This window comes from Bos javanicus, chromosome 8 (genome assembly GCF_032452875.1).
Source record: "Bos javanicus breed banteng chromosome 8, ARS-OSU_banteng_1.0, whole genome shotgun sequence".
NCBI lineage: Eukaryota > Metazoa > Chordata > Mammalia > Artiodactyla > Bovidae > Bos > Bos javanicus.
This window is the reverse complement of record NC_083875.1, coordinates 84,975,457-84,988,426: the sequence shown is the minus strand read 5'-3', so window position 1 is coordinate 84,988,426 and position 12,970 is coordinate 84,975,457. Positions and strand designations below refer to the sequence as shown.

The 12,970-nt window shown below is 49.2% G+C and overlaps 1 protein-coding gene across 2 annotated transcripts in view; it reads left to right on the top strand.

The window, feature by feature from the left end:
• Positions 1-2,840: 2,840 nt before the first annotated feature.
• Positions 2,841-12,970, top strand: part of BICD2 (BICD cargo adaptor 2) — a 55,808-nt gene continuing 45,678 nt past the window's right edge. The window contains exon 1 of one of the 2 annotated variants that reach the window (XM_061426201.1): positions 2,841-3,207. In XM_061426201.1, coding sequence (XP_061282185.1) covers positions 2,968-3,207 — 240 coding nt within the window. In that variant the 5' untranslated portion in view covers positions 2,841-2,967. The remainder of the gene's footprint in view (positions 3,208-12,970) is intronic. The other variant, XM_061426202.1, reaches the window with a different exon arrangement.

Genomic DNA, 12,970 nt, shown 5'->3' with positions numbered 1-12,970 from the left:
GGGACTTGGTGCTAAAACCAGGACAGACTGGCTGTTTGGGCATCATACTGCTACTGTGGTTGAATGCCCTAAAAGTAATTTTTTAATTTCACAAGTAAAATTATGACATATTCTCCTCAGACAAATAAACCATTAAACCACTAAAAGGAATAAGGGCTCCTTAGAGAAATGGTTGATTCCAGGTCTGGGACACAGAGTATAAGATGATCCTGAAACAACTTTGCTATAATCAAAGAAAATTCTCAAAAATCATGACATGTTGAAAGGACACAGACTCAACTGAGCAGCTTCCACTAGCCAGATCTGCCACATGTGAGCATCTAAGTGAATATGGAGAATAATGGATTATAACTCATTAAGTACAATGAGAATCCACAGATTCATATCACTAATGAATGAAATATCTTCTCTAAAGTACAAAGTTAAGTAAGTGGAACAGGAATGAGGGAAATAGAATAGTCTGGTTAATAATCTAATTTCTTTAGGCAAGAAATATCAATGAAAACTAGTCAGCTAAAAGTTTGAGGAGCTCATTTAAGTCAATATCAAAAAACCAAACAATACAATTAAAAAATGGGCTGGAAACCTGAACAGACATTTTTCCAAGAAAGACATGTGGATGGCTAATAGGCACATGAAAAGATGCTCAACACTGTTAATTATTAGAGAAATACAAATCAAAACCATAATAAGCTATGATCTCACACCTGTAAGAATGGGCTTCCCAGGTGGCACTAGCGGTAAAGAACCCACCTGCCAATATAAGAGACATAAGAAATGTGGGTTTAGACCCCTGGGTTAGGAAGATCCCCTGGAGGCAACCCACTCCAGTATTCTTGCCTAGAGAATCCCATGGACAGAGAAGCCTGGCAGGCTATAGTCCACAGGGTTGCAAAGAGTCGCTATCATCAAGACTACAAACAACAAATGTTGGTGAGTATATACAGAAAAGGGAACTCTCGTAAAGTGTTGGTGAGAACATAAATTGGTGCAGCCACTGTGGAAACAGTATGGGGATTCTTCAAAAAACCAAAAAATAAAAAGAACTAGTATATGATCCATTAATTCCACTCCTGGTTTTATATCCGAAGAAAGTGAAAACACTAATTCAAAAAGATACAATTCCACCCCAATGTTCATGCTGCTGCTGCTGCTAAGTCGCTTCAGTTATGTCCGACTCTGTGACCCCATGGACAGCAGCCCACCAGGCTCCTCTGTCCACGGAATTCTCTAGGCAAGAGTACTAGAGTGGGTTGCCATTTCCTTCTCCACCCAATGTTCATAGCAGCATTATTTACAGTAGCCAAGATATGGAAACAGCCTAAATGTCTAACAACAGATAAATGGATAAAGACTATGTGGTATGAAATAGTACTGTCATTAAAAAAATTAAATTTTGCCACCTGCAACAACATGGATAGACCTATAAGATATTATGCTAAGTGAAATGACACAAAGAAAGACAAATACTGTATGTTATAACTTTTCTGTGGAAACTAAAAAATAAACTAGTGTATATAACAACAACAAAGAAAACACTCAGATAAAGAGAACAAACTAGTGGTTAGTAGCCGGGAGAAGGAAATGGGGAGGGGCAGGATAGGGGTAAGGGATCAAGAGATACAAACCCCTATGAATAAAATAAAGCTACAATATATTGTAGAGCACAAGGAATATAGTCAATATTGTATAACTGTAAATGGAGTATAATTTTTTAAAATTGTTAATCACTATTTTGTACACCTGAAACATTATAAATCAAATCTACCGCAAGTGAGTGAAGTGAAGTCGCTCAGTCGTGTCCGACTCTTTGCGACCCCGTGGACTGTAGCCCTCCAGGCTCCTCCGTCCATGGGATTCTCCAGGCAAGAATACTGGAGTGGGTTGCCAAAAGTGTAAATTGTCTTCTCATAGGATAGTGATTACAAAGGAGTGCCCAGCAGCACCGGGGCGATGGGTTTACGAGCTTCCTGATAGAATTCTTTGAAAATTTAGCCCCATCTCGTGATATTCCAGCCGAAGTGCATAATCTACTCTAACCCTGGAGGATGCATCGGTGTATACATCTCTGGCTTGCACGCCTCAGAAAGGTCAAGGTCATGAAGACAAAGGAGCAGAGTAAAGACAGCTGACTGCCTTTTGAGTGACCCAGGACCAGGTCCTGGGCTGGAACCGTGCTACAAGCGCAGGGACGCTATGCTGGAGTTAGGCCGCGTCCGTGTCGACGGTCCTGAATTGGATCACTGTAGAGCGAATGGAGATACCTAATTCTTAAGAAACACGCACGCGGCATTTCGTATTTAGCTGGATGGAAGGCGCCTCTTCTGCTAGTGGTTTGACCATTTTTCCCACTGGATAAGGCCCGAACCAGCAGGTTACAATCCTCACCGCCACCTGGCCCGCGGTTCCCCCGACTCTCCGGGCGCTCCACCTCTGGTGGTTCATATCGGGGGCCCGCTCCACCCATTCCCCTGAACAGCGCAGTGCGCACCCTCTCCAGCGACCCACCTAACCACCGACCCCCACCTCCCACGCCCCGGGACTGGCAGCGGAAAACGCCAGTTCCCGGCTCCGCGACGGCGGACGCGCCGGCCAATCACTGGCGGGGGCGGGAGGGCGTGGGGAACTACGGGCCTTGTAGTCAGCGCGGCGACTGGACCACGACCCCCACAATGCTCCGCGCGGCGGCGGCGGAGGCTACGGAATTGGAAGGGGCCGCCCGGAACGGAGCCCGGGCCAATCACAGGCGGGGGAAGACGGGCGCGGGGCACGACCGGCCTTGTAGTTGCCGCAGGCGGGACTATGGCCCCCACAGTGCCCCGCGCGACCGCGAGCTCACTGCGGCTGCGCGGCGGCGGCGGCGGTGGCGGCGGCTGCGGCCGGGTTGCCGTCGGGCGGGGCGGCGCGGACAGGAGTCTGGTCTGAGCCTCCGACGGAGCGAGTGGTGCGACTCGGGCCGTGGCCACCATGTCCGCGCCGTCCGAGGAAGAAGAGTACGCGCGGCTCGTGATGGAGGCGCAGCCAGAGTGGCTGCGCGCGGAGGTGAAGCGGCTGTCGCACGAGCTGGCCGAGACCACGCGTGAGAAGATCCAGGCGGCCGAGTACGGGCTGGCAGTCCTCGAGGAGAAGCACCAACTCAAACTGCAGTTCGAAGAGCTTGAGGTGGACTACGAGGCCATCCGCGGCGAGATGGAGCAGCTCAAGGAGGTAAGGAACAAGGGCGGCTGGCGCCACGCCCTCCGTGTCCCCCGGCCGTTTCCGACTCCGGACCCGGATCCCTCATCCCTCCGAACTGACCTCCGCGCCGACCCCAGAATCGGCCCTTGACCCGAGCCAAGAAGGCGACCCCCGAGGCAGCCGCCGACCCAGGCCGAACTGACCCCTTAGCCCGAGTTAGGTCGACCACCAGCCGACTGCTGACTCCGCGCCGACCAGACCAGCACCGGAGCACCCGGGGTCAGTGTGGTTGGCCGTCCCGGAGGCGGCCCTGCAGTGGATGACGGGCCTTAGGTGCTATGGGCGATTTGGGTTCTAGAAACCCTGGCCTCCGCGTCAAGGGCTGCGGTGGAGCCTGGTGGTTAGCCTTTCTGCTCTTGATGGCAGGTCTCGGGCACGGTGGGGGTGGTGTCCTTTGCGGTGTTTGACTTTTTGAGTAGCGGGGATTTGGACGTGGGATGGATGCAGGTGGCCGGCTGGGAAACACCAGGCGTGTGTATCCATCATTTCTATGTATATCATCTCCTGTCTCTGGGCGCAGCTGCCTTCAGCGGTTTCAGCGTCTTATGTGAGCGCCGGGACACCAGGAAAGGGTCAAGTTGGGGACTTGCCTTGCATGTGGCCATCACAGCTGGCCGGGGTATCCCACAGGCCTTCTCCATGCTCTGCTCTCTGACTACCCCGCTGGTTACTTCTCTGGGATACAGTGTTCTGTCCACTTCCTGCCCTAGTTGCCCATCCAGGCCCTTTCCCAAAGTTGAGGGACACGTCTGTGGATTTTTTTCACAGGTGAAGCCTTATCTCTCCTGTGATATTTTTACTCTGGGATGAACAGGTTGGACCACTGGGCTACCAAGAAATCTTGCAGTGGTAAAACTAGGCAGTCCTTCCCTGAAGTAGTTCTCTTAGATGATTTTAAACACCAATTCCTATCTAAATCCTTCTTGACTTCCCAGCCTTGTTGTAGGGGTGGGGAGGGAGAAGTTGCTTTCTGGGTGGACACTCAGGTTTGGACCTAGGTCTTGCCCCTTTCTGGTGATGGGGCTATGAGCATGCACCTTCTCCCACCACACCATCTCACCTAGAAAGGGTTCATCTGAGATACATTTAAAAAGGCTAGAGAAGGTGTCAGATATTTAGCCTGTCAGTGTCTGAGATAGTTTTCTCCTTCCCTACTTGATTCTTCCCTTGTCCAGGTGGGCTCTTGGCCCTTGGTCTCAGGATCCACTACATTTGCTGCTTCTCCAGCTGCCCACCTCCCAGCAGCCTGTTCCAGGTGGCCTCAGGCAGGTCCCTGGAGTGTTTTGAGCCTCCATGCCTCACTTGGGAGACCAGTCAGGTTCCCTTCTGATAGTAGAGGGAGTTAATGCATGAAGGTACTTAAATCTGTGCTTGGTGGAACAAGTGCCCTGTTAGTATCTGTAGAAGACAGATAAGGGTGCCCAAGGAGGATAGTTCTGTAGCTCCTTCAACTTGAGGTCTTGTATATGTCAGCAGGTATTGGTACCTCCTCCAAGCCAGCCTTATCTGGCACTAAATCTACTAGAGGGGTGATATGTGATCCCTCTGGCAAAAGCCTTATCTTACTATATGGGGCAGGCAATGATGGAGGGAGGCTTAGGGGCCTTGAGAAAATGAAGTGGGAGCATCTTAGGTTCACCTTCTCTACACTTCAGAGGGGAGCCTGGCCTTCCCCCGCCCCTCCCCTCAGAGTCTATTCAGATGGAAGTCTGAGCAGAAGCTAGAGGAAGGGGCATCAGAGCCTCAGTAGATATTGCCAGAAAGCTCACATCCGTTTACGCAAAGTCAGTCAGCCTCTCTAAATCTTTGTATTGTTATACTTCAAAGTATTAACTCTTATTTTAAAAAATAAAGATTTAGGGACTTCCTTGGTGGTACAGTGGCTAAGACTCCTCTCTCTCAATGCAGGGGGCATAGGTTCGATCCCTGATCAGGGAACTAGATCCCAAATGCTGCTTCAGAAAGACCCAGTGCAGCTAAATAAATAAAAATAATTTGAAAAAAAAAATTAAGATTTAAGGAGACAGTGTCTATTGGATCTTTAAAAAATTTTTTTCTCCTGTAGAGAGATGAGCCATCTTCATTCTTTTTAAAGCTTTATTTCTTTAACTAAAGTGGGTTCGGTCACTAACAAGTCATGCCACAGAGGTACCTGTGTTCCTGTTCAGCGTTTGTAGATAGTATTGTCTTGAGGGAGGAAAGCCGACTGGCCTATCCCAGGTGACTGGGTTTGCGACCAGACCTGAAGAGTGTCCTCTGTAGGGCAGTGGTGCTGGCCCTGCAGCCTTTCTCGATTGGTAAGTGTGTGTGTGTCTGTGTCCTGCTGACACCATGGTGTTAGGGAGGAGGGGTACTAATGGCCCATTTTGCTAGTGATTGAGCCTGGCCTACTAAGGGCCCCGTCTGTCCCAAGTTCTGCTGTGTCCCTTCCCCACCATGGTGGGGAAGAGAATCGGATAAATTTTGGTCAGCCATGTGGTGTTTCCTGTCCTTAGTGGCCATGGAACGTCTTGCTGTGTGTCCTCAGCTGCGGTTTGAGGAGGGCAGGGGTGCTGGGTTGACGGTTGCTGCCTGCAGGGCTCAGTTAGGTACCGGGAGTGGGTAGCTCTTTGGAATGTGAGGGTTTGGTTTGGAATGTGAGGGCCAGTGGTGGGAGTCCTAGTGCAGTCGCAGCCCTATCCTCATTCAGCTTCCAGAGAGAGCAGGAAGACAAGGTCTGGATGTCCTTGCTGGCTTCTGTGCTACCTCAGGATCTTGGCTGTGCAGTATACTTACATCCCAGGGAACCCAGGGGTGGAATTTGGTGAGCTGCAACCTGTCACAGGCTGGGACTGGTGCCTGGCACACAGTAAGTGCTTACTCAGTAAGCACACACAGTAAGTGTGTGCTGGCTGGTATCTTCAGCTTCTTCCTTCCCTCTACCTCACCCGAGCCTGGATACCCTTCCTGCTGTCCCTCTCATTGTCTTATCTCTACTCCTTGCGGGATCTGGAGCAGCCCCACTGTGTCTCTTAGAGGGCAGCCTGAGCCGCTGGCCTGGCTCAGCCTACACTGCTCCCCTGCTTCCTAATTGCCTTCATGGTCCTCACTATCCCTGCCTCTTCCCAGTCTTGGATCTTGGAAGTCCTGCCTGCCCTTCAAGGCCTGGATGCTTTTCAAAGCCTCCTCTGGACTTGTGTGAGCCCAGCTCCCAGGTGACCCACATGGGTATCCCTCTCATCCTATAGGCTCAGCAGCTGCATGAAGAACTGTGGCAGAGCTGGTGAGAGCAGCTGCTCTGTCCTCTTTGCTTCCTCCTTCCCATCTCTCTTTATCATAATTTCCTCTCTCAGAGGATGGGGAAACCAAGGTAGGGATGGGTGTGAGTGTCTGAGGAAGGTGCAGTAGCTCAGACCAAGTTGGAAGTGGTCCTTGGGCACCAGGTTCCTGTCCAAGTTTGTAGAAGTTCCAGCCATGAGCTGGCTCCAGAGGAGGGTGATGTGAGGGCTGTTGCCCAGGCTTCACCCCTATTGATGAGTGGCTCTAGCCTCCCTGTGCCCCACCAACTCCTGCAGTCCTCATTCTGACTTTTGGGGTCACTACCCTGTTAGGTCTGTTGTACTGCTGTGGAAACCAAGGCACGAAGAAGTTGGCTTTGACTCAAGACTGTGAGCCCAGGCAACCTGTCCCCAAGAGAGCGGACACCTGTGGAGGAGGGAAGGTAATGGGAATCCTCTGTGCAAGGCTCAACCTCCTCAAGTGTTTGTCTTGGGACAGGAAAAGTCCTGATTTGGGCCAGACCCTGTGAGGATCCCACTTATCTGTTACCACCCTTGAACTTGGAGCAGAGAGCCATTGGGGATTGGGAGGCTCTGGGAGTCCTATGGGCCTCTCAGGGCCAGCTGTAGTGGTAGTCTGCTGTTAGCCTGAAGAAGCCTGACTTGGGATAGAAGTTAAGTTCCAGGAAGTCCTGGAGGTGCTGAGGTGGCCCTGCTCCCAGGGATCTGATAGTTGGGAGAGGCAGCTTCCAGCATCCAAAGGCAGTGACCACGTGGCCTATTGTGTCCACATTGCTGGGCACTCCCCACTTTCCTGCCTGTAGAGCTTGTATCTGGTGTGGCGTCGTGAAGCAATCTTCAGGGCTCTTCTACTTTTGAAAACTCCTGAGACCCCCATGTCACCTGGCAGTCTGTTTTCCTTTAGGCCATGGTGGGTGAGCTGCTGTGTATTTCAGTGTTTTGGGGGCGTGGCTCTGGACAGGTGGGTGGACACACTTAGAAGGAGCTGCTTTTCCATGACTGGTGCAGGAGGGAGGCCAGGCCTGAGAGTGGCTGTGCCCGGGCAGGCGAGGAGGTGCTACCTGTGCTGTCAAGGGCTGTGGTTTCCACATTCTGGCTCCACGGGGCCAACGGGACCCTGCCTGGGCCCTCAGGAGCTATGTGGCCCCAGAGGAATGGCTCTGCCCTCAGGCCAGTGTGCCTGGGGCACTTAGGCAGGTAGTGGCTGAGGCTCCGTGTGTTTGAGCAGCTGCCTCAGAGAGAGCTGTAGCAAGGCAGACACAGACTCTCGCTGGGCCTTCCCGCTCAGGGAGCCCAACCCCTTCCTGTGAAGTGGGAGCTCAGTTTACCCTTGTCAGCCTGGGGCAGCCGCTCCTCAGTCAGACCTGCTGCTCCACATGTGTGCACTGGATAAAGGGCCGGTACACACATTGAAGATAAAGAAAGATTTGGTTTCTTAGTGAAGTGAAAGTGGCTAGTGGGCAGAGGCTAGATGAGACCCTCCTGGGCCTCAGGCCCCATATTGTCTACTGTTTGGAGTGTGGCCCCTTGAGCTATTCTCCAGAGCCAGGAGTGCCCAGTGTGACCTTCTAGCTGTTGTCCTGGGCATCAAACCACCCAGGGAGGTGGGCTGACAGATGGGGCTGTAGGAGCAGGGTGGGTGTCAGGGACATGTGGCTGAACGGACAGTCCAGTGTCAGGTAGTCGATGGCATTAAGGAGGAGAAGACTGCTTTCTTCTCTAGAGATTCAGTTCAGTTCAGTTCAGTCGCTCAGTCATGTCCAACTCTTTGCGACCCCTTGAATCACAGCACGCCAGGCCTCCCTGTCCATCACCAACTCCCGGAGTTCACTCAAAAAGTTATTCATTTACTTTTGCTGTTGTTCAGTCCCTCAGTTGTGACTGACTCTTTGTAACACCTTGGACTGTAGCACGCCAGGCTTCCCTGTTCTTTGCTGTCTCCTGGAGTTTGCTCAAACTCATGTCTATTAAGTTGGTGATGCCATCCAACCATCTCATCCTTGGTTGCCCCCTTCTCCTCCTGCCTTCAATTTTTCCCAGCATCAAGGTCTTTTCCAATGAGTTGGCTCTACCCATTAGGTGGCCAAAATACAGGAGCTTCAACTTCAGCATTCCCCCTTCCAATGAATATTCAGGGTTGATTTCCTTTAAGATTGACTGGTTTGATCTCCTTGTTGTCCATGGGACTCGCAAGAGTCTTCTCCAGCACCATAATTTGAAAGCATCAGTTCTTCAGTGCTCAGCCATCTTTATGGTCCAACTCTCACATCCGTACATGACTACTGGGAAAACCATAGCTTTGACTAGATGGACCTTTGTTGGCAAAGTGATGTCTCTGCTTTTTAATATGCTGTCTAGGTTTGGCATAGTTTTTCTTCTAAGGAGCAAGGGTCTTCTAATTTCATGGCTGCAGTCACTGTCTGCAGTGATTTTTGGAGCCCAAGAAAATAAAGTCTGTCACTGTTTCCATTGTTTCCCCATCTATTTGCCATGAAGTGATGGGACTAGATACCATGGTCTTAGTTTTTTGAATGTTGAGTTTTAAGCCAGCTTTTTCACTTGAAAGCATCAGTTTCACATGATACATCCTCTTTCACTTTCATCAAGATCAAAAAGTGGAAATGAGCATGTCTCTGTAGAAAGTACGGAATGTGTATGGAGGACTACTGCGTATTTCTGCTTGCCAGCTTTTTCTTCCTTTATGTGTGTGTGAGATGCATATGGTATTCTAAAAACCAGAAAGTGCTTTGAGCATCTATAACAGTTGTTTTTAAGGAGAGACGGGGTTTGGGGTTACTCTCTGAGTTGCAGTAAAGTAGGTTTCATTCAACTGGATGAAGATAATGAAGATTTCCATGGGTTTGGAAGCTGCTGTGCACGTCCAGTCTACTGTGTCATGTGCAATAATGGTTGTGGTTTGAGTTTTATGGGTTTGCTTTTTGAAAGCAGTTCCCCTCCTAAAGGGTTTCCATCTTGAGGGGATGTTCTATGCACAACCAGAGCAGAGACATTGGCCTGCGTATTTTCCTACCCACTTTGGTGCCTCCAGCTTTGGCAGCCTGCATTTTGTGTCTCACTTCTTCTGTAAGTACATTGATGTGTTGTGCTGAGAAGATAACTTTAAAAAAAAATAAAACATAGTCACAGATTAATTTTTACACCTCATAGGATTAACAGTGATTCCTTAATGTTGTCTTTTATCTGGTCAGCGTTTGGATTTCCCTGTTCAGTTCATAGTTGCTTTACAGACTTGTTGTACTGCATTATAAAATCCCTGTACTTTACCTATTCAACACTGCTCCACCCCCCAAAAAGAACCCATGGCAACCATTGATCCTTTACTTTTTCTGTAGTTTTTTTCCCTTTTCTAGAATGTCATATAATTGAAATCATACAGTATGTAACCTTTTCACGTTGGCTTCTTTCACTTAGCGACATGCGTTTAAGATTGATCCATGTGTTTTCATGGCCTGATAGCTCTTTTTATTTAAAAAAATCACAGAATTGTTTAGATGTACCATAGTTTGTTTATCCATTCAAACTGGGCATCTTGGTTACTTCCAGTTGGGGGTGTTTCCTGTGACAAAGCTGTTATAAAGCATCCATGTGCACGTTTTGTGTGGACATAAATTATCAACTCTTTTAGGTAAACACCAAAGAGTATGCAACTTTTTGGATCATAGGCTAAGAGTACGTTTAATTTTGTAAGAAATCACCTTGCAAATGCTGCACGAGTCTGTATTCCCGCCAGCAGTGAATGAGAGCTCCTGCTCCGTCTCCGTACCTGCATTCTGCGTTGCCAGTGTTTTGGCTTTTATCCACTAGAGTAGGTGTGTGGGGGCATCTCATAGTTCTCATCTGCATTTCTCTGCTGACATATGATGTGGAACGTGTTTTCATGTGTTTGCTTGCTGTTTGTATATCTTCTTTGTTGAGTTGTCTGTTCCGATCTTTTGGTCATTTTAAAATGGAAATATTTGTTTTCTTATTATAGATTTTAAGAATTCTTTATTTTGGATACAAGTCCTACTTTTCAAATTTGTAACCTAGTGATTTGGCTTTTCATTCCCTTAACAGTGTCTTTCACAGAGCAGTTTTTAATTTTAGTGCCATTTTGCTTTCATATTAAGATTGTCATCACCAAGCCTAAGGTCACGTAGATCTTTTCCTATGTTTCTGTCTAGAGGTTGATAAATTTTGCCTTTTATATTTAGATCTTAGAACTCTGGTTCATTTCAGGTTGGTTTTTGTGAGAAGTATATAGTCTGTGTCCAGGATTCTTTTTGTTTTTGCACATGGATGTACAAGCTCCAACACCATTTGTTGATGAGACTGTACTTTCTTTATGAAGTTGCTTTTGCTCCTTTGTCAAAGATCAGCCTATTACGTGTGTGGGTCTACTCCTGGAAGTTCTGTTCTGTTCTGTTGATCTGTGCAATTATCCTTTTTCCAGTACTCTACTCTCTTGATTGTATGCTGCTGATTTTATTAGGTTTGTGTCCTTTTCATGTGTTAGTGGCGAATCTTCTCCTTAAGGCCTGTGTTTTTTGTTGTGTGACTCATCACAACTGAATGGTGTCTGCTGGCCTGGGTCTTCAGCCCTGCGTTGACAGGGTTGGTCCTGGTCATAATCAATCGATAGTCTTTTTTTTTTTTTTTTTAATCTTGAGGAAAAGTAATAGCGTGCAAACTGTTAAAAACAAAAATCACTAGTACAGTTGGTTAGATTTTTGATAGAAGATGAGAAGTGAGACTTCTCTGTGTCTTTTTAAGATGGTCCATGGGAACTTCTGTTTGAGCAGCTCAGTTAGGGTTGTCTTTACCCCTGAGAATCCACCTGGAGAGTTGCTTAACCTGCTAGCCTTATGCGTTTGACTCAGGAGTTAGGGGAGAGGTGTGGACTCAGCCACTGCTCAGACCTGGGATTGAGTCCCACTTGGGCATTTAATAGCTGCTTGCCCCACAGGCAGAAGCTGGCTGCCAGGTTCCTCCAAAAGTGTAACAGACATGTTCCTTTCTGGGCTTCAGATGCCTTCTCTTTTATCTCAGGTCACCTGTGTAAGCCCCTTTCCAGCCTGCCAGGCCTCTAACCCTGGCCCTTCCTGTGGTGCTAGGGCCAAACTCCACCCTCAAGATGCCAGCCTTTCCCCATGCCTGCTCCCCCTCTTCACCATCTTTAGGACAGGTTTTCGGGACCCATGATAGATTTACGGTTGGTGTGGGTGGTGCTCCACACGCCAGGCTGCCAAATCTACATCTCCCGCAGACTCTCACTGCCAAGCACACCTCTTTTCCCTCCTGTGCTCTCAGCATCAGTCTCAACTCCACTGTGGGATGCCCCTTTGTGCCCGTGTTGGTTGAAGTCTGGATCACATTTGTTTTCAGGACCGACAGAAGGCTGTGAGGCTTTGGAGAAGGGAGCGTGCCTGGGCCAAAGGCACCAGGCATAGGGTCAGGGCTTGACATGGCACTTTCTTTGGTTGTGGTTTGCACAGTGGCTGCTGCAACCTGAAACAGTGTTGGTGCTGTTGTGATTGGGCTGAGAAATGGCTCCAGGTAATCTGCTGGATGGTGTCCGGATGAGTCACTTGTGTTAGGCAGTGGGCTTTCGTGCCTGAACTATGATGAAGTGAACTGTGTGTGCATGTATGTGCATGTGTTCACGTGTGTGTGTGTGTGACAGCACAGGAAGGATCTCTGCAGCCTCACTCTTTGGGTGACCTTGATATGTGGAGGGTGGAGGGGCAAGGCTCGGGGAAAAGACACCCGGCTTCAGTATAGGGTCTCAGCTGCCCACTCTGAACCTCAGGTTCTCACCTCCTTTCATGAGCAGTCAGCACCCTCGGTTCCTCAGGCTGTGCCAGTCCTTAGTGGCATTGGCCCTCAGAGTATCCGAGGTTTACCCTGCAAGGGTGATTGTGACGGAATGCTGGACATGGGGGACACTTGGCCAAGACCTTTCGTCTTACCTTGCTGCAGCGACTAACAGGCCCGTCTACTTCCAGGGCAGATGTGAACATCGAATCATCGTTACAGCCATGCCCACGGTTCCATAGGCTCCACTCTCGTCCCCAGAGCTGCAGACCTCTGGGTTCTTGGCAGGAACACGACTTGAGTTACAGGGTCTCTGGCTACTTGCTGACTATGAGCCTTGTTGGATGTCCCTTCCTAAATGGCACTAATAACATGAAGACGTGTTGAGATTAGAGATGAGGTAAGAAACCCCAGTTAACTCTTCTGGTGTTTCCAGCCCAGTATAGTCCTGGCTGTGCTGCCTGCTGAGTGTCTTCTGAGGCTTGGGACAGATGGCAGCTGGACAGCTCCCCCCAAGTTCAGGCCATTCAATAGAGGTTTGTATCTGGCAGCCAGCTGCCGTGGAAGATAAGAGCTTGTCCCAGGACCCAGGGTTGGCAGATGAACCAGGGTCTATAGGGATTGCCACCAACTACAGGGCT